Source organism: Siniperca chuatsi, linkage group LG9, assembly GCF_020085105.1.
Source record: "Siniperca chuatsi isolate FFG_IHB_CAS linkage group LG9, ASM2008510v1, whole genome shotgun sequence".
NCBI classification, from domain to species: Eukaryota; Metazoa; Chordata; class Actinopteri; order Centrarchiformes; family Sinipercidae; genus Siniperca; species Siniperca chuatsi.
In genome coordinates this window covers 14,308,118-14,333,565 of record NC_058050.1, presented here as the reverse complement: position 1 = coordinate 14,333,565, position 25,448 = coordinate 14,308,118, and the positions used below count along the sequence as shown (strand labels likewise).

Genomic DNA, 25,448 nt, shown 5'->3' with positions numbered 1-25,448 from the left:
TCCGGAGGCACTTTTTTAATTTTGAGGTTGCTGAGTACGCTAGGAGGATGGCTTCTTCTCACATCCTGTCACCTGGTTGCCTACAGTATTTCTTCACTCTTGACCCAGTTTGTTAAAAAAGAAAATAAAAAGATTAACCACAAGCGAGTTGCAATGGAGTTGAATTAACTTTAGTCACGTTTTCCTTATGTTGTAGGACTTTTGCTATAGCCTAGGCTATGCGGCATACAACATTTTCTGATAGGCTAAAGATGGGAAGCAAATAAAATGTTATGTTTAAATTACAAAAACAACCATTTTAACAAGTCAGGTAGTCAGCCTTCAATATGTCATTTCTTAGTTAAAAAAAGATTCTGCTAATAGGATGATATTAGCCCATGTACTCCCACTGCAATTTCCCTTGTGTCAGGACTTTTCTTTAAATGTGTGTCAATGTCTTGACAGAATAAGGCTGGACACTGCCATCTGGTTTAGAAGGATTACTGAAATAAGTTGATTTGTATTGGAAAAAGGGGTAAAATCATCTAATTGGATCATTTCACTTGACAAAATAACATTTTAGGACCTGATGATAGACTAAATGACGTATTATGATTGCGATTTTTAGCAACTTAGGTTAAATAAAGGTAATAAAAATAGCCAAAAAGAAGCTATTCAGATATTCTATCAGTTGATTTAAATTGACGATGCTGATCAACAGCCTGTGTCATGACAAAATAACACAAGAGAGACTTATTATGGCCTTAAGGCACAGAGTCTATATTGACCATCTTCACACTCAGGCTCATATGTCATTAAGACAGAGAAAGGTCAGCCTTTCTGCACATTAACAGATCATTTACTTAAGTACAAGCAGTAAAAGTAGTAATACCACAATGTAAAAATACGACACTGCACATAAAAAGTCCTGCATTCAAAATTTTACTTAAGTTAAGTACAAATGTATCTACAAATATACTAAAAGTAAAAGTACTCATTATGCAAAATGGCCCCTTTCAAAACATTATATTTCTATTATTGATGCAGAAACATGGAAGCATCATTTCAATGTTGTAGCTGGCCAGGGTGCTGGAGCTAATTCTAACTACTGTATACAATGTTGAGTTTGTTTTTAAAAAGCATCATATTTTATAAGATATACCCTCTATATGTTTTGTATGTAAAACCTGATTTTGTCTGATACTTGTTTATAGAAAGTGAAGTCTTAAATGTCTCCCTAATAAGATCATTTTAAATGAGTAATTTTTCAAGCAAATTTATATTTTGTCATATTGTTTACGCTTTTTAATGTACTCTTTATTATAATGATAGGAATAAAATTTGGACTAAAGAGCCAGGCACGATGTGGACTATCTGCCATGACCAGTAGCCTAATGGAGCAAGCTCGCCCGCTGGATCTCCCTCGGCTTCCTGCCCTGTAACCGTCAAACCAACAGCCTCTCTTTCTCGCTCCCTCTGATCCTCTCTCTCTTTCTGTGTGTGTGTGTGTGTGTGTGTGTGTGTCTGGCACGGCGCGCGGGGCTTATGTGTCTGGTACTGTACGGAGAGAGAGAGAGAGAGAGGGCTCTACTTTGAGTGACGTCACCTCTCCCATGGCGTCACATTGACGTAGCGCATACCAGCCGCTCTATGTGGAGGCAGAGCCCACATAAATGCACTATTTGACTTTCTCCCCTCAGACGGCGCACATAAACAAACCCGCGTTACAACTCCACACTTTGCAAAGCACACATCAGCACTGACAACACTCAGCTCACGGGAACGGACGCAGACACACTCCTTATACCTGGGAGTTTTTAATTATTTTTTATTTTCTGCTTCCTTTTTTTGTCTACTTTGTGTAGGCTACTTTAGATTAAAGTAAGAAGAAGAACAAGAAACTTTTTTGTCGCCGATGCATCCCGCTCTTCTGCAATATTACTAAGAGGTTATTTTTTTTAACTTTTTTTTCTCTTCATTACTTCGACTCTTGGTGATTATTCTGGATGGAAATAGGATACTTCATGCGAGGTTATTACCACATGTAAAGACGGAACCGCTACAGCAAACCAGTAAGTAAATTGTGAATGAATGAGTCGCGGATATTCTTCCGTATAGCGTAGACTACTTGTTAGATTGCCAGACGCATACAGACCAAAACATATTAACCCTCAGCTGTGTGTATGCATATTTATATTACCTAAATCCTATGTCGTGTTGAATTTAGACTCTAATATCATCATCTGTGTCTGGTCTGTCCAACTTTGTGCGTCTAACCTGTTGATATGTCGAGCTCCAATACGCGTACAGCTGCTCACATTGTCTGTCCGTGTGTGTGGTGTCTCCGAGAGCAAATTAAGCTGAATTAGAATTTAATTTGCGCTGGGAAGGTATCATATCCTTTCTGGTTGTCATGGAAATGAGATGCCTCTCACTCACACAATGAATAGTGGAGTCAGACGCACTAATGGTCTGAGAGGAGAATAGTCTAACCTACATTCAGACAGGAGCTGAGAGAGGAGAGTTAACGCTCTTTGATTTCGTGCCATGTGGGTTGGGGTTTTTTTTTTTTTTGTCTCATGTAGGATTTTCTAGGGAGGTTGTGCTGTTAATGAGTGATTTATACGATTTACACGGCGTGTTGCGTGTTTCTGGGTGGGTGTGATTGTGTTTATGTCACTGATCACTGTCACACTGTACCACTGTCATACTACCATGAGTAGTATATTGTTTGACAAATGAAGCCTATAGCCTACAGCAATATGATTCTTAACCCTGGTTTGCGTTTTAGGATTAAAGCTCCACAAAAATGTGATAGTTGTTTTCCAAGCAGGCATATAGTCTGAGTTGTCGCCCGACTGGTGGCCAATCGCAAATGTCAGCAGTCTCACTGTCTACTGTCTCGAGGACACGGCCTCTCCTCCCATTGATCGCAGGAAAAACACCCTCAGCCATTCACCATAAAGCCACATCAAATTTCTGAAGCCCTCTGTTATATATTTCCTACATCTGATGACAACACAGACACTGTGTTCTATAGCAGCTGCCAAGGCTTTGGGCTACCCATGTAATGTATTAAAAGAAACTGCCACTGCTGAGTTAAGGTACTTGAGCAACTTGCTGATTTTACCTTTCTTCCTTTCACACACTCAGGTTTACGCACGCACGCAACCGCGCACACAGGCTCTTCTGACAGTCTCCCTCTCAGGGCTGATTTACAGTACTCACATATTTCTCTGGTCTCCCCTTTATGTCCTCTCTTTTCTCTGTCTCTGTTTGCTGGAAGCCTCGCGCTGTCTGGGGTTATTGGTGCGAGGGGCTACCGGGGGCTACCGGCGCTCCGGGGCGCGTGCTTTGCAGCTCCTGTGTCGTTCTCTTGGTTACCGGTGCGCGCAGGGCCAGAGCCCCACCGACCGGCTCGGCCTGAGAAGAAAGCGAGAGGGGACCCGTTTGCTTATTTAGGGGGAAAAACAGACTGAATATCTTGCTTTGCAGAAAAATATTTTTGTTGTCTTTTTTCTAAGTGAATATGACACTTTATTTCAACTCTTCACAAAGGTTATGGCTAGAGCGCATTTACGCACAATTATGCTCTTAACTTCAAGTTTGTAAGAATGAGGCTGTTTAGTTTTGTATCAATAAATATCTTATTTCTGCTGCTGGAACCAACTATTTTTTTTACGCATAAAGGTTTTTTTTCTGCACTGAAATGGCTCAATACATAATTGAATAATGGCTTAACTGTTCCAAATCAACCCTAATTCAATAAATGTTACACAGCCTGGCTTGTTTGTTTACTCTGGTTTGTATTTTCTTTCTTTTTTTCAACATATTTGAGGCATTAAATTTGTACAAAAACCATATCCTGACCAAGGAACCATTAAAAGAGTTAGAGGTCCACTGTTTCCTCTCAGAATTGGTCTGTAAGTTCAGAGTTTGGAGAAAAGTGGCTGCTCTATCTAACACCAAGTGGACGAGTTTGATCTGTTGACACAAAGATAAGAGACGACAGCAAGCTGCATGTGCCTATAGCCCTGAGCGTCGGTTATGAGAGCTGTGGCTTGTCAGCACACAGTATTGAGATGCATACCGGGAGATCGAGTGGTCTCTCGACTTGATCGTATCCCAGAGGGTCTGTGTGTCTAGCAGAGAGAGAGAGAGAGAGAGAGAGAGAGAGAGAGAGAGAGAGAGAGAGAGAGTGTGTATATAAGAGAGTGTGTGACAGAAAGGGGGCGCTCTGGGCCTTGAAATCCGGCGGCCACAGTGCGTCCTACTGCAGTGAGAGGGAGTTGGAGGCGCACGGCGCACAGGAGTCCGCTGGTTTGGTTTCAGGTCCGACTCTCCAAAATTTCTAGATTTCTCTCTCCCTCTGGATGAACCCTGAGCAGGCGAATACGGTGGTGATCAGAAGCAAGAAAAGCGATGGCCTGGAGGCACTGACACAGACTGCTTTTTTAAAAGTTGTCACTTTCGTAGGTCTGTATTTGTGGAAGTTGTGTATAGTGTTTAGCCTGGTTGAATTTGTATTAAAACTGTAATAATAAGGGAGCTCAGCTTGTGTTAGAATGAAACTTGTCGCCCACGTAAGCGTAAGTCTTGATATGAGCTAAAAGTCCTCAGTTGTGGTTCATAATATTATCTTTGTAGCATTGTCATACTTAATGCCATGGTCTATGTTTAATTCACATGCGTGAATCTTCCTCTTACTTTGTGTTCCTATGGATTTACATGGATAATTGCAATGATTTCTACCGTTTCGGCGACTGGAATCTCGTTCTGCTGCGCGCAGAGCAGTTTGCGTGCACTTTCATCTTTCTGCTTCTTTTCATCCGATTTGCTGACTTTATTTGTCACATTAGATTTTCGCTAATAATAATCTCTTTTTAGTGTAAAATGAAATCGTTGCTTATTGTCTTTAAATTGTGCCAACATTTCTCTGGGCTCTAATGTTTTGGGATGTTAAGAATGTCCAACCTCACCTATAGTTTGCTAAATGAAGTTTGGGAAGGCAGTGCTTATCGGAAAAAATATTAAAACATCGATTAATACTTACCTCTAAGTGTGATTGCGTGTTTTATACTGCTACCTTATGGTGATCGCTGAGTGCAGAGGACGGTACCCACCTTTTTATTCAGCCTGCCGCCACATGACTGGCTGTAACCCAGACATCTCTACTCCAGACACAGGTTCGGAAGAGCGAGCCCAGCCGAGCTCGGAGCCCCGGCGATCGGACCCTTCCTCTGCGACGCCCGCCGAGTCCTCCCCGCTCCAGGAGCCCTGTCCCGGCCGCAGCCACGCCACCTCTCAATCCCGGACACCCAGCACCATTCAGCGCGAAGCTCTTTCACCAGGTACAGACCCGAGCTCCTCCTTTTCAATTTCATCAATTCTTTTACTCTTTCTTTCTTTCTTTCTTTCTTTCTTTCTTTCTTTCTTTCTTTCTTTCTTTCTTCATTTATTTCCTTTTCTCTTTCTTTCTTTCTCCACTTTATCTCTTTTCTCAGCTGATGCTTTTGTAGTAAGTGCGACTGTTGTGGCTCAGATCTGTTTTTGTGCACCTAGTGTGGTGTGGGATAAAGCACAACAGCCCCGAAAAGTCTATTATCAACTTAGGGGTTAAATCAGGATTTAACTTAGATAATAGGCTATATTTGAGCTAATTTCTTCTGTCTGCTCATGTTAAAATTCAATAGCAAATCGAAAAAAGTTTTATGAACACGCTGGTGATCTTTTCTTTGGCCGCGTGAGTCTCAGCTCGTGTGCCCGAGTGTATGTGTGTGTTTGTGTGTCGGCTGGCAAGTGTGTACTGAGTTGACATTTCAGTCATTAGACAGACTGGCAGAAATAAGAGACTTTTGAGACCAGGCGCACCTAAATCCAGAAGCTGTGGGCGAATCACATAGGTCATAGACATCGATCCTCCTAATGACTCAACAAGCTCTTCAAACGTCTTTATGACTAAAACAAAATAAATATTTTAACCATTTTTTTATTGTTTCAGTTATGATTTTTTATTTCTTTATTATTTCATCACCAAATTATTTCATCTTTGTGCTTGGTAAATAAAACAAATGATAAACCCCTCAAATAATAGGCTTAAATATAGATATTTAACATATAGCTTAATGATATAGTGTAATTGTGTCTGTGCTTTGTGTGTGTGTGTGTGTGTGTGTATAATAATCATCTTACTCATTGTGTGAGGCCACTGAATTCAAACAATTTGTCTCATGATTCACTGACAAAAAAATCCTGTGTTTTTGTATTTATGTCTGCTACTTCATGTTTTTATTTGTTAGATCTATGGCATTCTGACAATGAACAAGCGCACTCAGTTATTGGAACAGCTGCAGTTTGTCCAGTTGAAATGCACACCTCGAGGTTAGAGACTGTTTCCCTTCGCCTCACTATGCTGCACCACCTGTGTGTGACTCTGCTTGGGTTGTCTGTCCTCTTGATTGCACACACACACACACACACGCACACACACACACACACACACTTGCATGCAAGTGTAAAAAAGGCAATCTGATGGTGGTGTTGGAGTGTAGAAGGTTTTCCTACAGATTTGCTTCAGTGACATAAAAATAAAGACGCTCCACTGATACAATTCTATTTGTATTGGTGAGTGTGTGTGAGAGAGGGTGCATGCTTTTGAGCATGGGTGTGTGTGTTAATGAGTGAAGGCTAGGCACACCACTAAATGTAAAGCACCGAAGAGGATGAGACATTTGCAGACGCAAGTGCAGGTTTTACAGGTTCTCCTCAGGATAAGGGCACATGTTATTGGCAGAATGAGCGAATACAGGTTCATGTTGACATCTTGAACATTATTAGTGATGAAAATATGTGTGTGTGCATATGCTTTTATGTGTGTATGAAAAAACAACCCATCAAAAGCTTCTTTCCTCACCTGATACACACACAGACAAACATCACAGTCCATACAGTTTGAAGTAACTGTCAGCTGTCAAGTATATTGTATTTGTTTTACATTTCTCTGCCTCTCTCTCTTTTTTTCTTTCATCTCTTCTCAGGCACATCAACAGAAAACCTATTGTATTTAAAGATATATGTTTGCTCATAGCTGCTGCTAAAATATTGAATATGACAGGTGCAATAAACGCCCCCCATACACATTCACACACACACACACACACACACACACACTAAAGCCCAACACCGATCTAAGGCTTGCACTACTGACACAACACAAAGAGCCACAAAGTTCACCACTGTACTCCTCTCACAGTTGATTTTTTCTCTCTCACGTCTCTCTTCTTCCACTGATGCCTAATCAGTACCCAAAGTCTTTGGGTATAGCCCAGAAAGGCCCCATGACGCCCATGATACCATGTGTGTTTTTCCACGTGGGTTGAAGAGCTGGTCACTTGTAGAAGTAGAAAAAAATTGGATGACGTCAAGCACATGTAGGCCTACAGCTTGACTCATATCCTCAATTTTAAAAACAGAATCTTGCAGTTTGATATTCCCATTGAGACAAACTGTAGGTCTGTCTGTATATGCTGTGCCTGACATACTTAATAGTGATTTTTGAGAAAATAATTTATGCTTGAACTTCAGTATTACCCAAGAAAACTGTGGTTTTAGGCAGGGATTCTTTTAAAATGAATTGTAGGATTTATTATATTTTTCCCCACCAGGTTCAGTCTGAGAGGTCAGCTCTCTTTTGACCTTTTGTCTTTTGGTTATAACAAATACACCTAATCAATTAAACAAATAAAAGAATGAATAAATAAATATATAAATGTATGTAGATGAGTGTCCCTCATATTGTTTTTTCTTTCTTTTACTTAATTAACGCTTTGAGTCATCCTTTCGTTTTTCAGCACCCACAGCCAAAACGCTTGCTGCCCCTCAGGTATAAATTAATTGGAGTTAGAGCGGCTAAAATTAATGTGTCACTCTGTCTGCTTCCGCCATGAGTGACATTTATGTAGTTTATTAGGCATATATGACTGCAAACTAAATGTTGTAAGCCATTTTCAAAATCTATTATTATTAGCCTGTTAGTAGAAGTATAAATAGGAATATAAAAATGTGATTTTATGAAGTTACAGGACTTTTTTTTTGTTGAAAAGGGATTGTAGCCTCTATTTCTGACCTTTTTTAATGTAACGCAACAGGAAATAGCATGTAATTCTCTGACCGAGCCTGAGTGAGTCCGTTTGGATGGAGGTATTTGTGAGTGCTTTACCAACAGCAGGACCGATATGTCCCGTATTTGAGTAGACAAACATGACGCGCGGGGAACAGGGGGCGATTACGGCAGAGCTCGCGCATGCTGGGCGTCAATGGGAGCAGCGCTGTGTTGACAGTTCCCTTCTCGGGAGCGACGAGCAAACACCACAAAACCCTGGCTGCGCTGACACTCATGACTGATTAGCTCGCACACACACACACAAACACACACACACACACACACACGTGCGCGCGTGTGCACGCAGGTTGAGTGTGTTACGCAAGAGGTTTGATAAGACAAGACCATATAGTCCAAACACACGCACAGATGATGAGGTGGTGGCCTGCTGCTGTGATTGTGACAGAATTAAATCAAGGGGAAAACTCAAGACATACCGACTGGCGTCTGCAGCAGTTAGAGGAAAGATCTGTGTCTGTGTGTGTTGGGGGGGGCAAGCATCCAGCACCACCATGGGGTTCCATTATTATTTAATGTTATCTCATCTGCTTTGCCATCTGACTAACCATAGTACACCCACCCACACACACACTTGCACACACATGCAAACTCTACACACACATACACACATTCTTAACAGATAGTTCAGCATTTCAGTATTTAGTGAAATGGATCTTTGCTTTGACTGCTTTGCCTCAGCATTGCGCACTGATGAAGTGCTGCTTCTCTAACTGAACTAACTGTGGGAGAATCAGCAGGGTCTGAGGTTGTGTGTGTGTATGTGTGTGTGTGCACATGCTCCAGATTACTTTTTCAGTGAAGTGCAAGAAGTGTTAAAGCAGGAAATTGAGTAAATGGAAAGATTTGTTCAAAGTTTTTCATATTCCTTGAAAGGTGCATTCAGAAAACTTTTATAACATTGCGAAATCTCAAGACACCTTAAGAGGTTAAAAAACTGCCTAGTCCAATAGAGCTGTGCAGAAATGTTTAGTCATTCACTGTTTAATTGTTGACCCTGTTTAGCACTACTCTTGTGTGCATGTGCCTCCAGCAGAGTCTGCCTGTATCCTGTAGATTTACTGTAAGGTTGTTCCTGTACTGTGCTTCTGTGGTCCTGCTTTTCTGTTTAAATCAGATGTTAACTAATACGTCATTAAACTTTCCTCACTGACTAATGATTGTTGCCCTACAGCTGTACTCTACTAACACCATAAAAATGCTTTTTGAATGAATCGTTTTTGTCTGATGTGCCACGCAGCTCTAACGTACGTGTGTGCTCTGTCTCCCTGGCAGACATGCCCTGTGTGCAGGCTCAGTACGGGCCCGCCCCTCCAGGCTCAGCCTACTCTGGCCAGTCCTTCAGTTACCAGGGCGACAGCTACAGCTCTGACCTCATGACCCCTGACTACACCAAGCTGGACTTGGGTGGTGGTGAGATCTCCGCCGCCGCCACCACTTCCCTCCCCAGCTTCAACGTCTTCGTGGAGGGGAGCTACGAGCCCAAGTCCTCCTGCCTTTACCAGATGCCTCCTCACAGGCCCACCATCAAAAAGGAGGAGGAGAGTTACCCCACTGCCCCACCACTGGAGGCCATGTCCTCCTCCGCCATGTACTTTAAACAGTCTCCCCCTTCCACCCCCACCACCCCGTCCCTGCCACCCCAGCCTGGCACCTCCTTCCTGTGGGAGGAGCACACCCTGGGCCCTCCGTCGCACCCCCACTCTCTTGGCTCCAGCTTGGACACAGGCCCCCTCAAGTCGCCCCGCTTTCCGCACTTCTACCAGCACTCGCCGCCCCACAGTGGCGGCAGCGTTGCCGGTTACGAGAGTCTGGGTGGAGGACTGGTTCGCACCTCCTCCTCTTCCTCCTCCTCCTCATCCTCGGTCTCCCATCATCACGGTCCACCCCTGGAGCAGCCCATGTACCAGTTGCACCGCGGGGCCGGGGGCAGCAGCCTCGCCTTCCGCTCCCTGGCTATTGGGCCCTGTGGCCCCCTACTAGGAGACAGCCTGCCCTCGCCTCCCCCACGTGGGCCCCAAGGAGAGGGCACCTGTGCAGTGTGTGGAGACAATGCGGCCTGCCAGCACTACGGCGTACGCACTTGTGAGGGCTGCAAGGGCTTCTTCAAGGTAAATACCATTCAAAGTTAATATGTTGCAGTTTCAAGCTTTCAGTTTTACTTTAAAGCCATCATCAAAGCTTAAAACTGCAGATCTCGTTGTTTCTAATAAGACATGGTCCACCTCTACCGCTTCTTCTTTATATTCCTAAAAGTCTTTTAAAGTTCCCACTCCTCTTGTTCCTGACCTCTGTGCCTTCAGTCCCACCAAACACACAACCAGATGCACACACTCACATACATAACTGACATTCCACCTTAAAATATCACCCAGTATCTGTGAACTAGCTGCAAACTGACTGACATATTTCATTTGAAACAATTTTATTGCATTTGCCTCGCTCCCACTCTGCACCCTTCTCTGCGCTCTCTAAATCGTCTTTAGAGTCATTATGAAAGCACAACACACCCACAGGGGTCGTCTCTCCCGGCAACCAAGTGGGCAAAGTGTGTGCATGCATGGTCTGTGTGTGTGTGTGTGTGTGATTGCTTGTGTTACGTGAGAACACAGGATGATAAAAACACTCAGACAAACAGGGAAAATTGCCCTCAATGCTTGATGCCCAGCTACTCAGAAATAAAGTGCAGTGAGAGTCCATGTTTGTAGTGAATCAGTGCCCACAAAATTGACTACAATTCACTGACATAATTCTTGGGACGATATGAGTCAGTTTGAGATCTGTCAAATTATTCACTCTTACACTTCTGAACTGTCTCAGTTTAACATCACCAAGAGATGGTTTTTAGTCAGACATTTTCATTTTCCTTGTGCAAGCCATTAAACACAATATAGACATAACAATTTCTCTGACACATGCATGTGGTACAATACTTCATTCAAATTACAGTAAATTCACACTCAGTGACACTGAAGTAATTTCTTTGCACAGTTTTTGAATTATAATGTTTTCCGGCACACTTGTTAAGCATACTATTGGTTGCATGAGACAAGAGAGCGAAATTAAGAGACAGCAAGAAGGAGGGTGCAAACACAGAGGTAATTGAATAATGCCTCTGGTAGGTGGAAATGAATTATCCTTCTTTTCAATTAGTTTCACAATTTGTTTTTATTTAGTAATTAATGAAAGCATCGTCTGGTAGCAGCAAGCCGCGGGCTGTCTGCTTGCTGCAGCGCTCAGCAGCCACACAGCCTGTCAAACCTTGCTATGTTTCCTTTACACACACATGCAGATGCAACCAACCATGCACACGCAACATATGCACACAACCACATATTCGTACAGTAGCATGTACATATTTCTCAGTCTGTTACACGCTGAATCCGGGATGCAGCAGCAAAAACTGAACCCTGCCTTTCACACACCTGCTCTTTTTCATATTCATATTATCAGGCACATTAACTCCATTATCCTTATGGTTTTATTGTCCCCTAAAAATATTTTCCTGATTATATTTAATTATCCCTGAATAGTTATTACACATTAACCCATAGCAGAGGCTTGCTGTAAATTATTGTTATTTCATTAGTGCAATTTGAAACACATTTTCACTGTGAATTAATTTTAGCTCTTAAACAAGTAGTTAGTTTTTCCTGTGTTTATTATTTTGGCAGAATAATGTAGTCCATTCACTGGTTTCCATTAATTTTAGTGAACCTATTCAGAATTAGAATTTTTAAAATTAAAAACTAGATCTCAGTTAGTATAATACAAACATTATGCAAGAAACAAAGAAATAACATTAAAAAGTGACCTGTTTTTATGCACCCACTGTCCTACCCTTACTTTGGCTTTGCTTTTATCAGTGAAAATACACGGCCAGCTCAGTTCACTGCTCACCATTTTATTTATCTGCACAGCACGCAAGACATAGAAAGGTTGGGAGGTGGAAGTCTAGTTTTGAAAGAAGACTGAAAAACAAGCTGGATGGTAACACACACTTAACTTTATCACTTAAATGCACATATGATACATATAAGTTGATAATTTTATTCATTCAGGGCAAAAAATGCTCCCAGATAAACCCATACACATACAAATGTAGCACTTTAAACCAGGTTATAAAAGTTAAGTCAAGTTATTTCCATAAAGAAAACTGTACAGACAGAGAGAGAGAAAGGTCTGATTGCCTCTGAATAAGAAGCAGTGAAGGGGAGGGGGTAGAGGAGACAGAGGGAGGAAAAGGAGGAACAAAGTCCCTAAAGGCTTTCAATTTAAGCAAAGGCTATTAGCACATGTTACATGTCAAGAATCTGCCTCGGCATGCCTCCATCCAGCCCCCACAACACCCACAGCATGTGAGCTTCTGGAAGCAAGTTCATTTGTGAATGTGCTTTTAGTGCTTATAACTCATTCCTCAATTCTGATTCTCAACATTTAACTGAACGTTTTTTTCACTTGAATTAAGTCCTTGCCCACACAAACATTACTGTATTCACATTCAGTTTCACATTCAGTTTCTGATACCAAGCAAATTTTAAATTAGTCATTTTTCGTCCTTTCTTTTTTTGTCCTAGTGAAATTCAGCCACTAACATCAGTATAAATTACAAGACAAATGAGATTAATTAAACTAGAACTAGAACACTCACACACCCACTCATTCACAAACACTGATAGGCTGGCCTAAATAGGCAATGTGCAGAGCACAAGAAGGATCTACAGATTTGATAATCATATTGAAATAATTTGATCTCTGTGTGTGCGTGTGTGTGCGCGCGCGCGCGTTCACCTGCACACACGGAGGCATCCCATTGATGAGTATCAGAGACTAGTTAGTTACGCAGTATTAGCTCTGATACGTTGTGTCTCCGCTGAGACGTCATGCTCCATGCTATTTATTAGAAAGCAAAGTCACGAGAGGCCCAACCACACACACACACACACATACACACAGCAGTGGAGAGAGACAGGAGACAGCAGGAGATTGGCCAGCACTCACTCATGAGAGCTTAATTTATCAGAGCCTTAATTGATCGTTTCAAACTAAGGCTTTTATTGCAACCAGCTATCTTGTAAATTAGGCCCTGAGGTCACGGAGGGGAAGAACTCTCAACCAACCAGGGTGAACTCAGTTTTCACCGCTTTAACCCCCAATATGCTGCAGGAAAAACACAAGCTCTTATTGCAAAAGATGAGTTTGAAGAAAAAAGAATCACAAAAAGTTCACAGAACTCTAGCATCTTAATTAGATTTTGTTGTTGGACAACATATTCAAGAAAGACTGTGAAAATGTCTTTAAACTTTGTGTTGGCCTTGGTGCAAAGTTGTAAAGGTGTAAATAAATGTTCCATGTTGAGGCTCTGTGCGTCATCCAGCCTCTCACGCAGTTTCGGACTCCCACTAAACGGATGCTATTTTCCCTCAACCACATTAATGACCATAACTAACTTATCCCCGCGCGCACGGGTCACTGACCATTGAAGGGATGAGAGGGAGACATTCACAGCGATCTGCGGTGCCATGGCAACGACTCTCATCCGACGCTTGCGCCCATTACGCGCCAGTTCCGCACTCGCGCCGGAGCATATGGAATAATTGGTGTGTTATTGGTCTCCCGGGGGCACGGGCATGTGTGGCGCGAGGGGTTCCTAATTGGATTTATTTGTTTTGATGTGTTTTAAAGGCGTTAAAGAAGAGGAGAAGCCGTGACACTTTCCATGTGTTCCGATTGTTTAATTTACAGTTTGTTCTGGTGCTGCCTGAGTGGACTACTGGAGTCACGGCTTGACAGCGTATAAAATGTGAACCCTTGCAAATGACATGTGTATTTGTATTTTTTATTTTTTGCAAATGTAATTGTTTCGTTGTAACAAATTTGCACCCCAGGCAATGACTTGCCCAAGAGTTTAAATCCTGTCAAAGATGTAAAGATTGGCAGCAAGCCCCAGGAGGCCTCACCGGAATTATCCCACACAAGCACTGATAGTATATGTCTGTGGTTTGTTTATATTAAGAATAATTACCTAACTGCTTACTTTAAATAGGCTTATCCTGCATTCCCACACTGCACTATATTAAATGAAGAAACTGTAGCCAGTGTCTAACTGTAAACACAGGCTACCTCTAATTCTGCTCAGGGAAGTTTTCATTGAGTTATTAGAGCACTTATTTCACTTGACTTTGTCTTTATATACAACTTTATCCAGTCCCAAGCGCACGGGATTGTCCCATTGGTGCGCGCGCGCACTGAAGCGGACAGGCATTCAGTACAATCTCTGTTATTATTGTCTTTCGTCCACGCGGGGAACGCACCCGGCCCCTAAGTGGCCCGTTTCTGATTTCATTTTAATAATGTCAGTAATAATCGCGCGAGCCAGCAGAGGAGAAAACAGCTCCCGCGGGGCCCATTGAGAGAGGCGCGATGCGCGAGGCCCCGGAGGAGCCACGAGCTGACCCGCGAGCTTCACAAACAATCTGATCAGGCAGCTCTTGCGGCCGCTGTCCCCCCTGTCTCGCGGGATCCGCCTCGGCACGCCACGCGCTCGGTCCCCATTGTCAGCTCCGGCGCTAATAAAATTGTCCCTCCTGCAGGCGAGGCTTGTTGGAAAATTAATTTTATCTAATTATACTGATGTCACCGCCGCCTTTCAGCGCGTAATTAAAATCTGACCTGCGAGCTTCTGCTTTCATTCTTTGATGGGGAAGGAAAAAACACAGAAATTGAATTAAACAAATCAAATATTTAGTGGTTGATTGTGTTTGGAGGCTGATTATAGGTATGCCTGTTTCCTCTCTCCCCAGCGCACCGTGCAGAAAAACGCCAAGTATGTGTGTCTGGCCAGTAAGAACTGTCCTGTGGACAAGAGGAGACGCAACCGCTGCCAGTACTGCCGCTTTCAGAAGTGTCTGAGTGTCGGCATGGTGAAAGAAGGTAAGAGAAACGACGTGACCACACACCTGGTTGATACCCAGTGAAAACTTTCTAAACAGGCAGGAAAGCACACACACCCCAGGATGGTATAACACAAATCTGACCTCAAGTTTATGATGATTAAGTTTGTCTCTGTAATCAGGGTTTAATGGATGGTAATGAGCTGGTCTGTGGCAGCATCACACACATCCATGGAGCAGTAACTTGTCCTCTCTCTGGTGAGAAGAAAGTAGAAAATACATCATACCAATTAGTGCCCGTCACCTTTTAAACCTCTGAATCTGGATGATTTTGAGAGCTTCAAAAGAGACACAAAGGTGACCATCCTACTCAAAGATTCTCACACTTTCCATCTCTCCATTTGTGTCATCACATCTGATACAGGTGACTGTGGATGCATAGCAGAGATGTTTTGCTGATGTGTAGCTGATGCGTAGCATGGCACTCATGCTGCCCTCATTTCCCTGAAGTTTCTCACCTGTCTCTCTCTCTCTCTCTCTCTCTCACACACACACACACACACACACACACACACAAATGCAAACAAACCCACACAACACACACACACGCACTTCTCCATCCTGTTAACACATGTCTGCAGCCTGTGGAACAGCTCCACTGCCATCTACTGGCTAGTAACCTCCTGTGTAGGGATTGTGGGAATGTTGGACAGCTCCGGTGGGAAAAAAGCCTCCTTTCAGTCATAATTCTACTACTATAAAATATTGATAACAAGCCTATCAGTTAGAGAATAGAAGGTCTTTGTGCATGCTGCGTAAATATTACCAAATTCAATTGAACAACCTCTTCATTATTGCCGGTTATCTCTTTCTCTGGTTCACAGTGGTACGTACTGATAGCTTGAAGGGGCGCAGAGGCCGTCTGCCTTCCAAACCAAAGAGCCCCTTGCAGACAGAAGCGTCTCCTCCTTCTCCACCTCTCAGCCTGCTCTCCGCTCTGCTCAGGGCTTATTCCCACTGCACGCCCCGTGACCTCGACTACAGCCAGGTACCCCCCACCCCACTTTTCATTTTAGTTAGAGAATTGCACCTGTTCAGTGAGAAATATGGCTTGTTCAGAAGTTTATTCAGCAGTTTATCTCTGTCTTTCTCCACAGTTTAGCGCTGCCGACCCTCCCTCCTCCTCCTCAGATGCAGAGCACATCCAGCTCTTTTACAGGCTGCTCACCATCTCGATGGAGACCACGCGATGCTGGGCCGACCGGCTTCCCGGGTTCTCTGAGCTTCAGCGTGAGGATCAGAACCTGCTCATAGACTCTGCCTTCCTGGAGCTGTTTGTCCTGCGATTGGCTCACAGGTAAGAAAGAGGAGATGCAGCCTGTTTTGTACCAGAACAAAAAGCGAACTTTAACACATTTAATTTCACTTTTTAAACTTGTGCACAAGTCTCCATCCATATGCACACATCTAAAATGTTTTGGATTACACGCTTTATCAGCAACTTGACATCATTTGGCTCCTCACATTGTGTTAGGAACAACAGGCAGTTCATATCCTTTACCATTACAGTACAGTGTGTAACTTTGGTGGCAAAGCTGTGTGCTGCTGTGTTGGTGTATCTCCAGAGTAGGAGGAGAGGAGCTGAGTAATCGCCATATGAACCAAATTATGAATGGAGTCTGTAGCTATGACAGCAGCTACACCCACAGAGTTCCGCTCCGCTCATCTGATATCTGACGCACAGAGAGCTCTGTGTGTGTTCTGCGGGCTAAAACTGTGCTAACATTGTAAACTGTGAATTGGATCATAGGAATAGGATCAATTCCATCTAAAAGCTAGTCAGCTGAGAAACTGAAAAGGGCTGTTATTGAAGGAAATACATATTCAATTCAGCTGACTGAAATAAAAAGGGAATCGACTTCATTTACCTCATACGTCCAGTGATGTGTGTGTGTGTGTGTGTGTGTGTGTGAGAGCACGTGTGTGTCTCGCTCATAGATACCTGTGGTGCCATTATGACTGCCCCTGCCCATCTTTGCCTCAGAATTGCCCTGGGTTACCGGTCTGCTCTCGTAAGGCATGTGGCTGGTTAAATTTATGGGGAGGAGGGGGGTTGGGCTACAAGCTCATCCTTTTGTCTGCACTGTCGCCTAGGGCAGAAAACCAACACTCAGTCACACACACAAGCACACTTACTCACACACGCACACACACTCATGCAAACTGATGATGTAGAATCCCAACTTTCTCTCCTCCCAGTGTAGGTCCAGGTGCAGGGTGGGTAGAGGATGGGTGGTGGCATCACAGTCCCAGCAGGAGGGGGATCAGGCTGGGACTCTGACTCATGCTAAACGGTCGAGTCTATCAAACACACACATGCTCACACACACTGCTCATCTTCCCATCAGCTAGGCTGAAACTCCCACGGCACAGAGGAAAACACACACAAACACAGCACTGTCTTACTTTGTCGATCCTCCGTGAGAGCGATGGATGCAGTCCACACTCCCATCTCATTGTCAACGCAGCCCTGCATTGACCCTGTGTTGAACTCAGATGCCTTGCAGACCCCCGCGCAAGCGTATGTCTGTATGCTTGTGAGTGTGTATGTGTGTGTGTGCTCAGTGTGTGTAGAGTAAATTTGCACCGCTCTTCTGGGCCGGCATTGCTGTAAGCACCCCGTTACCAAACAGTTTCTGTGGTTATTGGTTGATTACCGTGGTGACAGTGTAGTCAGGGGTGAGTGGAATGTGTGGCAGACATCCAGCTGTGTGTGTGTGTGTGTGTGTGTGTGTGTGTGTGTGTGTGTGTGCCTGTATGCATCTGCCCGGCTGCCTACCTGTCTGTGTAGTTTTACTCATGTCCTACTATCAGACATGTGTCAAATAGTATTTTTAAATATCTCTTAGTATTGTTAGATTTTAACCAGTGCACTGGAGGAATATTGACTTAATCTGGACAACACAGACTTGTCAGCTAAGACTCACAGTCTTTTATAGTGAATTGGCTTCATATTTTATTGTAAATCAAAGTCTATGATAGTTAATATGTAGTTTTGTTCTGTTTTACAAGGCAAATTCCAGCCATTAGTTTGTAGTTGAAGATTTAATCTATTCCACCTTGCTGCATCTATCTGTCAATTCATCATTCAAATGCATAGTGTTGAAAAGCATTGTTCACAAACACAAAGCATCTTTTTAGAAATTCCAAATATGCACACTATGTCATGCTACATTTGAGGGAAATGTATTAAAATAAATGCAGCCATAAAATCAAATGTTTGAATTTAGCTAAATATAAGCACACTAAAGCAATGAGCAGATCCAGAATACACCATAACCTTGAGACTATAGTTTGCATAAAACACTGAAGCCATTTAAGGGGGAATTTAATGTTCCAGGAAACTATTAGCATAAGACATTAGTCAGAAAAACTAGAATCAGAGTTCAAGAAAGCCACTTCCACTCTCTCCCAACACCTGCATCCATCCCTGCTTCTTATTTAATCCCCCCGCCCCCCTGTACTTACTTCTTTCTCCCCTCTCTCCAGCTCATGGATGACCATTTTGTCCCTGACAGCTAGTACTGATTGTTTCTGTATTTGTTGTGTATTAGAGTGGAAAGGTATTTTTAATGTAGGATTGACAGAGCTGGTGATGTGCGAGCATCTGTGTGCATGTGTTCTGCTGAGAGTAGGTGGAGTACCTCTTTTAAACTGTGGTAAGGATAATTAGACATAAATGGGTTTTCATCCTCTCCTCATAACTGCTTAACCAATGTTTGTGCAGGGTGTAATTTGAGGCTTTCCCTCTTTTCCCCCTCTCTCTCTCTTTGGTCTCCAAGCACACACTTTCTGCCCTCGTCCTTCATCTTCCATCTCTCTTAGTTTCCTGCAACCCTTTGTCTTCTTGAGATCTACCTCCTAAACACTTTACCAGCTCTCTGAAGAAAGCCACGCTATTCTTTTAGGCACTAATAAAGACTAGTCATAGCCCTCCCTCATTCACTGCTTGTTCTTTTTCCCTCTCTGCTCGATGTTAAAGGAGTGGGATGTTGTGTGTTGTGAGTAACTGATGGCTAGATACATCTGAGAAGTCTTTTCATTTCCTCATTAAGGCTTTGTGTTTCCACTGCACACCACAGCCTGGGCACATTAAAGCCATAACAGTTTACCTATCTGCAAATACACACACACATAGAGCAGCCCTCTGCCCTAACCCTTCACCCCGCCCTGCTGAAAGGAAACACAGGAATGTTCTAAAATGCTATAATTTGGAAAACACAACCTTAATCAGCTGCATGCCTGTGTTTGATGTGTGTCCCGTTTGTGTGTGAGTGCGCATACTGCCAGGTTTTCTCATTGTTTTTATTGTAATTGCTTCCTTGCCTCAGTATCTCAAGCCATATTTTACAATACATGAGGGAAAATGCAGCGTTTCATTGGAAGAGAGATCTAACCAGAGTTTTCATCTCCTTTTCTCTCCGTGTCTCAGGTCGATGCTGTCAGAGGATAAACTAGTCTTCTGTAACGGCTTGGTGCTGCACAGGTTCCAGTGCCTTCGTGGGTTCGGAGAATGGCTGGACTCCATCCGGGACTTCTCCACCCACCTCCAGAGCCTAAACCTGGACGCCTCTGCCTTCGCCTGCTTGGCCGCCCTCGTACTTCTCACAGGTAAAAACACAAGCCAATAACATCATATTTCAAATCTCAAAATTAGAAGACACAGCGTGTATGACATTAACAAAAATAGAATAGACTGTTTTCAAAGTCAGCTGCCCCTCTCCACCACACACAAACTGCATTTTCGTATATAAATACGGATACAAATCCACACACACACATTCTTTCCTTTGTCCAGAGCTTTGCCGGTGGTTGATTCAATGTGACAGCGATCAGGTGGATACATCCACTAACGTCACACGTACGCTCAAAAACACACATGTGCATGCGTGTTCTCGCACATCTCTGCCTGAAACAAGAACCCGATACCCAGAAGCACCTGCTGCACCTGCCACACACCTGGCCCTCTAATCAGTGTGCATCTGTGAAAAATGAAGGGAGAGTCACCGCTTTCTCCGCGAGTATACGTCTGAGACGCAACAGAAGAGACAAGAATTTAGTTGTCAGTAAAGTGCATTAGTAATGCATTAGAAATAGTCAATTACAAATGTAGCCCAAGGTCAAAGAGGACGCTTGTGCAATTAAGTGTTCACATTTCATTTTTTCAGAAACTGTATATAAATGTGTAATGGGTAAAACACCACTCCCACTACGCTCAGCTTCCTTTCCTCACCCTGCCCCCGCCATTTCCTCCTCTTCCTCCACCTTCTCTTCCTCTGTCTAAGCCCTCCGACCCCATCCTCACTCTCTGGGGGAGCACTTAACTCTGTGCCTGATCGACCAGCCCACCGTGGAGCACAGCTCTGGAATGGCGTCTGCGCTGTTCTCAGTGGCGCTCTGCCACCTCGGCAAAGCACACAGCGCACTGCCACGACAGGGCCGCCAGAGCCACCAGGCGATCGACCGCTTCAGAGTGGCCTGTGCAGAAAGGCAGTCATCGATCCCTCCCCAGGAGCTTGTGCACATAGAGAAAGAAGGGATAGGGAGAGAGGAAGGCGAGGGTGTGTGAGAGGTCTGAAAGCTGCGCTGAAAGGAAGGCTGGAGTGACTCTGCAGCAGCAAACACAGAACAAACAAAAGACTCACATAAACAAACAATAAATAAGCTTTAGATAATGGATACCTCAAAGTGAGACTGGTCTTAGTGACAGCCTCCCTGCAGCACGGACTGGCTTGTATATGTGCCTGTGTGTGTGGGGCTGGACACCCTGTTCTCTGCAGAATGAGTTAGTGTCACATTAAGCCTAGTACGGGTGCCACTGGAGTTGCTATGGGCACCAGTGTGTGTGTGTGTGTGTGTGTGTGTGTGTGTGTGTGTGTGTGCGCGTGTATGTTTCTAATTTCATTTGGCTGCTCACAGGGCCAAATAATCAGCTAATTGTTGAGCACTTTTGTTTCTGTCAATGTCTTAAATTGAAGGGACTATTTGTGTGTCTGTGGGCAAATGTTTATATATATACTGTGTGTGTGTGTGTGTGTACACAGTGTGCAGGGGGCTTATTAGGTTAGACTGTGTATTGATCTGTAGTGAGTGAGACAGGTTAAGGCCTGTTAAGAACATTAGCCATACAGGGTAATGAGGTGGAATTCAATATAAAAGAAGATGTAGCTAACGCTCTTTCAGTTGAACGAGCTCTGATGTCTGTGTGTGTGTGTGTGTGTGTGTGTGTGTGTGTGTGAGTGTGTATTTGTTTTTTGCTATTTAATGAATTCATCTCCTGACATCGCTGTCTGTCTATCCACAGAGCAAGTCCCAGGTCTGAAGGACTCAAAGCGGGTTGAGGAGCTGCAGAATAAAGTGATTTGTTGTCTCAGAGACCACCTGGGTTGCAGTCCTTCTTCCTCCTCGTCCAAGGCTGCGCCCCCTCTGAGTCGTATTCTGGGTTTAAGGGCAGAGCTCCGTTCCCAGAGGACCCAGGGCCTTCAGCGAATCTTCTATCTGAAGCTGGAGGACCTGGTACCACCCCCTCCGTTGATTGACAGGTTCCTGGACACTCTGCCTTACTGATGGCCCATGCTGACCACGCAGAGAAAAACCCATGTCACGTCCTGTTCAGGCCTCCCCCCCCACACCCCAGGAGCATGCACACACATCCAGAAAAGAGACTTACTCCCCTCTGACTGATGCAGAACAGAGAGAGCCAATCAAATGCTTTTCACTCAACAGGACAACCAACTAAATGCTTTTCACCATTTTAAAAGACAATTACTCAAACTCTTTACCACTTTTTATTTGATCCTCCTGTTTTTCTCATGTGGGGGAGGATGACGAGGCTGAGATGGACGACAGAAAAATGACTTTTTACTGTCCTCTCTCCGTCTGGGTGGCAACTCATCCAGCAAAAAAGAAAGAAAACCAAGGTTTATGAGCACTGTTTATCTATGTTTTGGCCTGGCTCATCCAGTCTGAAGAATTCTTTTTAGTAAAGAGGGAAGGGGAGGTGTTGGTGTGATCGAATGTTTTCAAAGCTGAAGGTGTCCCAGTGAAACACAAGTCACTGTGTATTCTAGTTCCTCCTGCTGAGAGAAGGAAGGGGGCGTTTTCATACTGAAATGTCAGAACAGCGTAAGCATAGATGCACAGAATCATCACAAAGGACACACATATTTCATAAATACATGGAAGTGGCTGTTGAGTTGGGCTCTTGATTCCAAGTGCAATTTCTTAAGTGCTATCTCACCACAAAAGGAAGAGACGGAGAAGGAATGGTTTAATTTCAAACTCTAAATTATTTGAATACAAAGACTTGTCCTGTACTGTCAGTAGCTAAAAGAAAGCAAGACAGTCTCCGTCTGGCTTTAGACAGCAGAGGAGATACTGCGCACTAACGATTGAGTCACCCAGACTTGAACTTGCTCTAGTATGGTTTTTTTTAACTCATTTTGAAATCATAGGTCGAGTAGGACTATGGAGGAATGAACATGGACAGAAATTGGCTTTTGGAGCACTTACACCCTGAGAAGGGCTAGAAGCACAGACACACACCCTACCTGTTCCCCTGGAGGACGGCGGGGAGTCGGGGAGAGGAGGGTGCTCGACAGATAGCTGTACGTCCAGGGGTGAAACATTCCGCAGTCATGCTCTTTTTCTATTTGTTTCTATTGTGGAGGCTGTGTGAGAGTGTGGAGGACATGGTTGCATACTGTCTTTGTGTGTACGCTTAGAGAAGGATCATATGCATGGTGTGTTATAAGCTGTCAAGAGCTGCCATAGCCTGTCAAAACAGCTCGACCTGTGTTTGTGTCTCAGACTGCGGGTCTATGGGGATCTCCCTGGGCCTCCACCACCCACTCACACACTCACGGCAGCAGTTTGAAATATGAAAAAAGCAGATTCTATAGATATAAATATAAATAAATATATATATATATATATATATACAAAACTAATATTTTGAAGTGTTTTTAGCTTTTTCAAATATTGTGGTACGAGTTGTGCATTGTTTTTTGAAGAAGAGAAACAAAAAAGAAAAAAAGTTGCTGTTTTTTCAATGTCCCTCTTTGGTTTGAGTTTCCTGTTCGATTATTTTTGTTTTCTTTCTCTTTGGTTCACTGGATTTTCTGTTCAGCACTTTGAAATCATAAACTAGTTCTGATTATTCTGCCCGACTGCGTCCTGTGTTTTGATTTTTTTTTTTATGAAATGACTTTTTCACACAAAATGCAAAAACACATTACAGTGTTTAAAGACTTTTTAAAAGTAAACAATAGACCAAATTTGAGCTGATTTTATACAGAATATGTGTGTGTGTCAGACACAAAAGCCTCTTGACAGGTAAAAGGCCTTGTCTCTCTCCCAAGGGACCCTTGGGCTCTCACAGAGAGTAGAGGGGGATTAGGAGAGTGGGAAGGGGGAGGAAGAGGGAGGAGAAGAGAGGAGAGCTTCATGTTAGCATGAGGTCCAGATCAGCCTCCAGCCTCGTTAAACATCATCGATCGCCACGGTGACATTTCACAGCACATGCCGTCTATACTGTCACTGCCATCACTCACTCGCCCTCCTGCGCAACAGTGTGAGCACTAACACACACACACTCTCTCTCTCTCTTGGACAGCCAGGTGATTGATAGTAACTGTGGTGGTGAAATTGTGAACAGCTCTATCTGTGTGTGTGTGTGTGTGTGAGAGAGAGAGAGAGAGCCTGAGAGAGAAAAAGAGGGAAAGTGCACCAGAGTAAAGTTCAGAGTGAGTATACAAGTGTGGAGTGCACCATGTTGAACATGCTCCATATAAAATTTATGTTCTGACACCACACAACACCAAATCTTCTATCCCAAAAAATGGGAACCAGAAATACAATTGTTTTTAGCAGTAAATAATAACCAGGAAGTGCACTTAAACATGTGGGTTTTTCTGTGTGTGTGCATGTGTGTGTTATGTGACAGTAGGAATCTGTCCAACACCTCATGCTCCCGATGAGGTGATGTCTCTGTGTTTGATCAGCATGCAGGAAAAGACCATTCACACCTATTTTTGTAGTGGTGTGAGTGTGCGCGTGTGCACGTGTGTGTGTGTGTGTGTGTGAGTGCAAATGAATATGCGTTAATCCTATGTCTACGACAGTGACATTTCTGAGTGACAAGTAAAATAACATGACCACGGTGCAGACAGCTCTGCTTGAAGCACACACTCAAACTTGCACATGTGCACACACACACACACACACACATACACACAGTGAGCTGTCAGTCTCCCGGCCAATCGATCAGTGCTGACAGATAGCAGATACCCCCAGAGTTTTAATTAGAGGTCCCATTAGAACACACACACACACACAAATAAATATGCACATGCACACACACATTCAAAGCAGCTATTTTTCTAGCTGTGGGTTCATTACGTATTCTAATCCATTCAGAAATGTAAACTGACCCCTTTAAGACTGATGATATCAAAATGTGTACATGTGAAGAGACCTGCAGGCTTTCAGAAACATACAGTAGGTTGTGATCTGAATAGGACATGTTGACAGGTCTCAGTAGGAAAAGCACAGGTATAAATAATAAAACCAATGATGGCTGGATTCCATTTAGCTGCTTCATCTTGCATGCTGGATGACTGTCACACTGTCATGGCTTACTGGGACACTTGAATGGAACGGAGCCATTGTTAATGTTATTAGTAACACCTGTGCTTTTCCTACTATGACAAGTCATAATGTGCTGTGAAAAAGGCCTCTTTCCACTGAGCCATCAGGATGTGCTGATCACACCTGCTTTCAAAACAGTAAGATGCAGGAGGTAAGAAGTAAACGGAGCTCCCTGCTGGCTTCCTCTCCTGCTGACAAACTTCCTGGATTAGACTGAAACAAATGGCACCTGAGTCCTCCTGAGCCTAACACACACACATACTCTCTCTCGCACAAACACAGAGGCAGACACATGAACCCAAACATTTTTGATGACTTGCTATTTAGACATTCACTGTCAGCTTTGTTCTTCCCCCTCAGTCTGCATCTCTGGGAGTCCCCCTGGAAGTGGACAGAGAGATACACGCACACTCAAATACATGCAGACACACACACACACACATACACATACACATTATGTGTACAGCACCAGGGGAAATCCCCTGTAGCTGGGGACTGTGTGTTTTACTGTGGCCCCTCGCATGGAGCATCCGCTGAGGGAAGAGTGTGTGGGGGGTTGGCCTAAATGTCAAAGGTAAAAGGTGGTGAAGAAGAGAAGTGGAAACATGCAATATACCCACTCACACAGGCTGATCTCAGAGTAGAGGAGGGGGAACCCCAATTCTCTCTCTTAGTCTCTCATCCATACA

The 25,448-nt window shown here is 43.7% G+C and overlaps 1 protein-coding gene across 3 annotated transcripts; it reads left to right on the top strand.

Moving 5' to 3' along the window:
• The first annotated feature begins 1,658 nt into the window (after positions 1–1,658).
• On the top strand, positions 1,659–23,276 carry nr4a3 (nuclear receptor subfamily 4, group A, member 3). 3 transcript variants are annotated; one of them, XM_044207310.1, is made up of 9 exons: positions 1,660–2,051; positions 5,160–5,330; positions 6,279–6,360; positions 9,434–10,269; positions 14,962–15,091; positions 15,936–16,099; positions 16,209–16,408; positions 19,544–19,722; positions 21,416–23,276. In XM_044207310.1, exons 3-9 carry the CDS (start codon positions 6,297–6,299, stop codon positions 21,676–21,678), a joined length of 1,836 nt encoding a protein of 611 aa, XP_044063245.1. In that variant the 5' UTR covers positions 1,660–2,051; positions 5,160–5,330; positions 6,279–6,296; the 3' UTR covers positions 21,679–23,276. The 3 variants fall into 3 exon arrangements, with proteins under 3 accessions (XP_044063246.1, XP_044063245.1, XP_044063244.1); XM_044207309.1 differs by lacking the exons at positions 1,660–2,051; positions 6,279–6,360 and adding an exon at positions 4,216–4,455; XM_044207311.1 differs by lacking the exons at positions 5,160–5,330; positions 6,279–6,360 and having other exon boundaries at positions 1,659–2,051.
• Positions 23,277–25,448: the final 2,172 nt, after the last annotated feature.

Excerpts from the sequence above, each read along its gene's own strand:
- nr4a3 (XM_044207309.1), top strand. The coding sequence starts at position 4,353 with ATGAACCCTGAGCAGGCGAATACGGTGGTGATCAGAAGCAAGAAAAGC. Across the intron at positions 5,331-9,433 it reads GCGCGAAGCTCTTTCACCAG|ACATGCCCTGTGTGCAGGCT; the intron begins GTACAGACCCGA and ends TCTCCCTGGCAG. Across the intron at positions 16,409-19,543 it reads GTCCTGCGATTGGCTCACAG|GTCGATGCTGTCAGAGGATA; the intron begins GTAAGAAAGAGG and ends TCCGTGTCTCAG.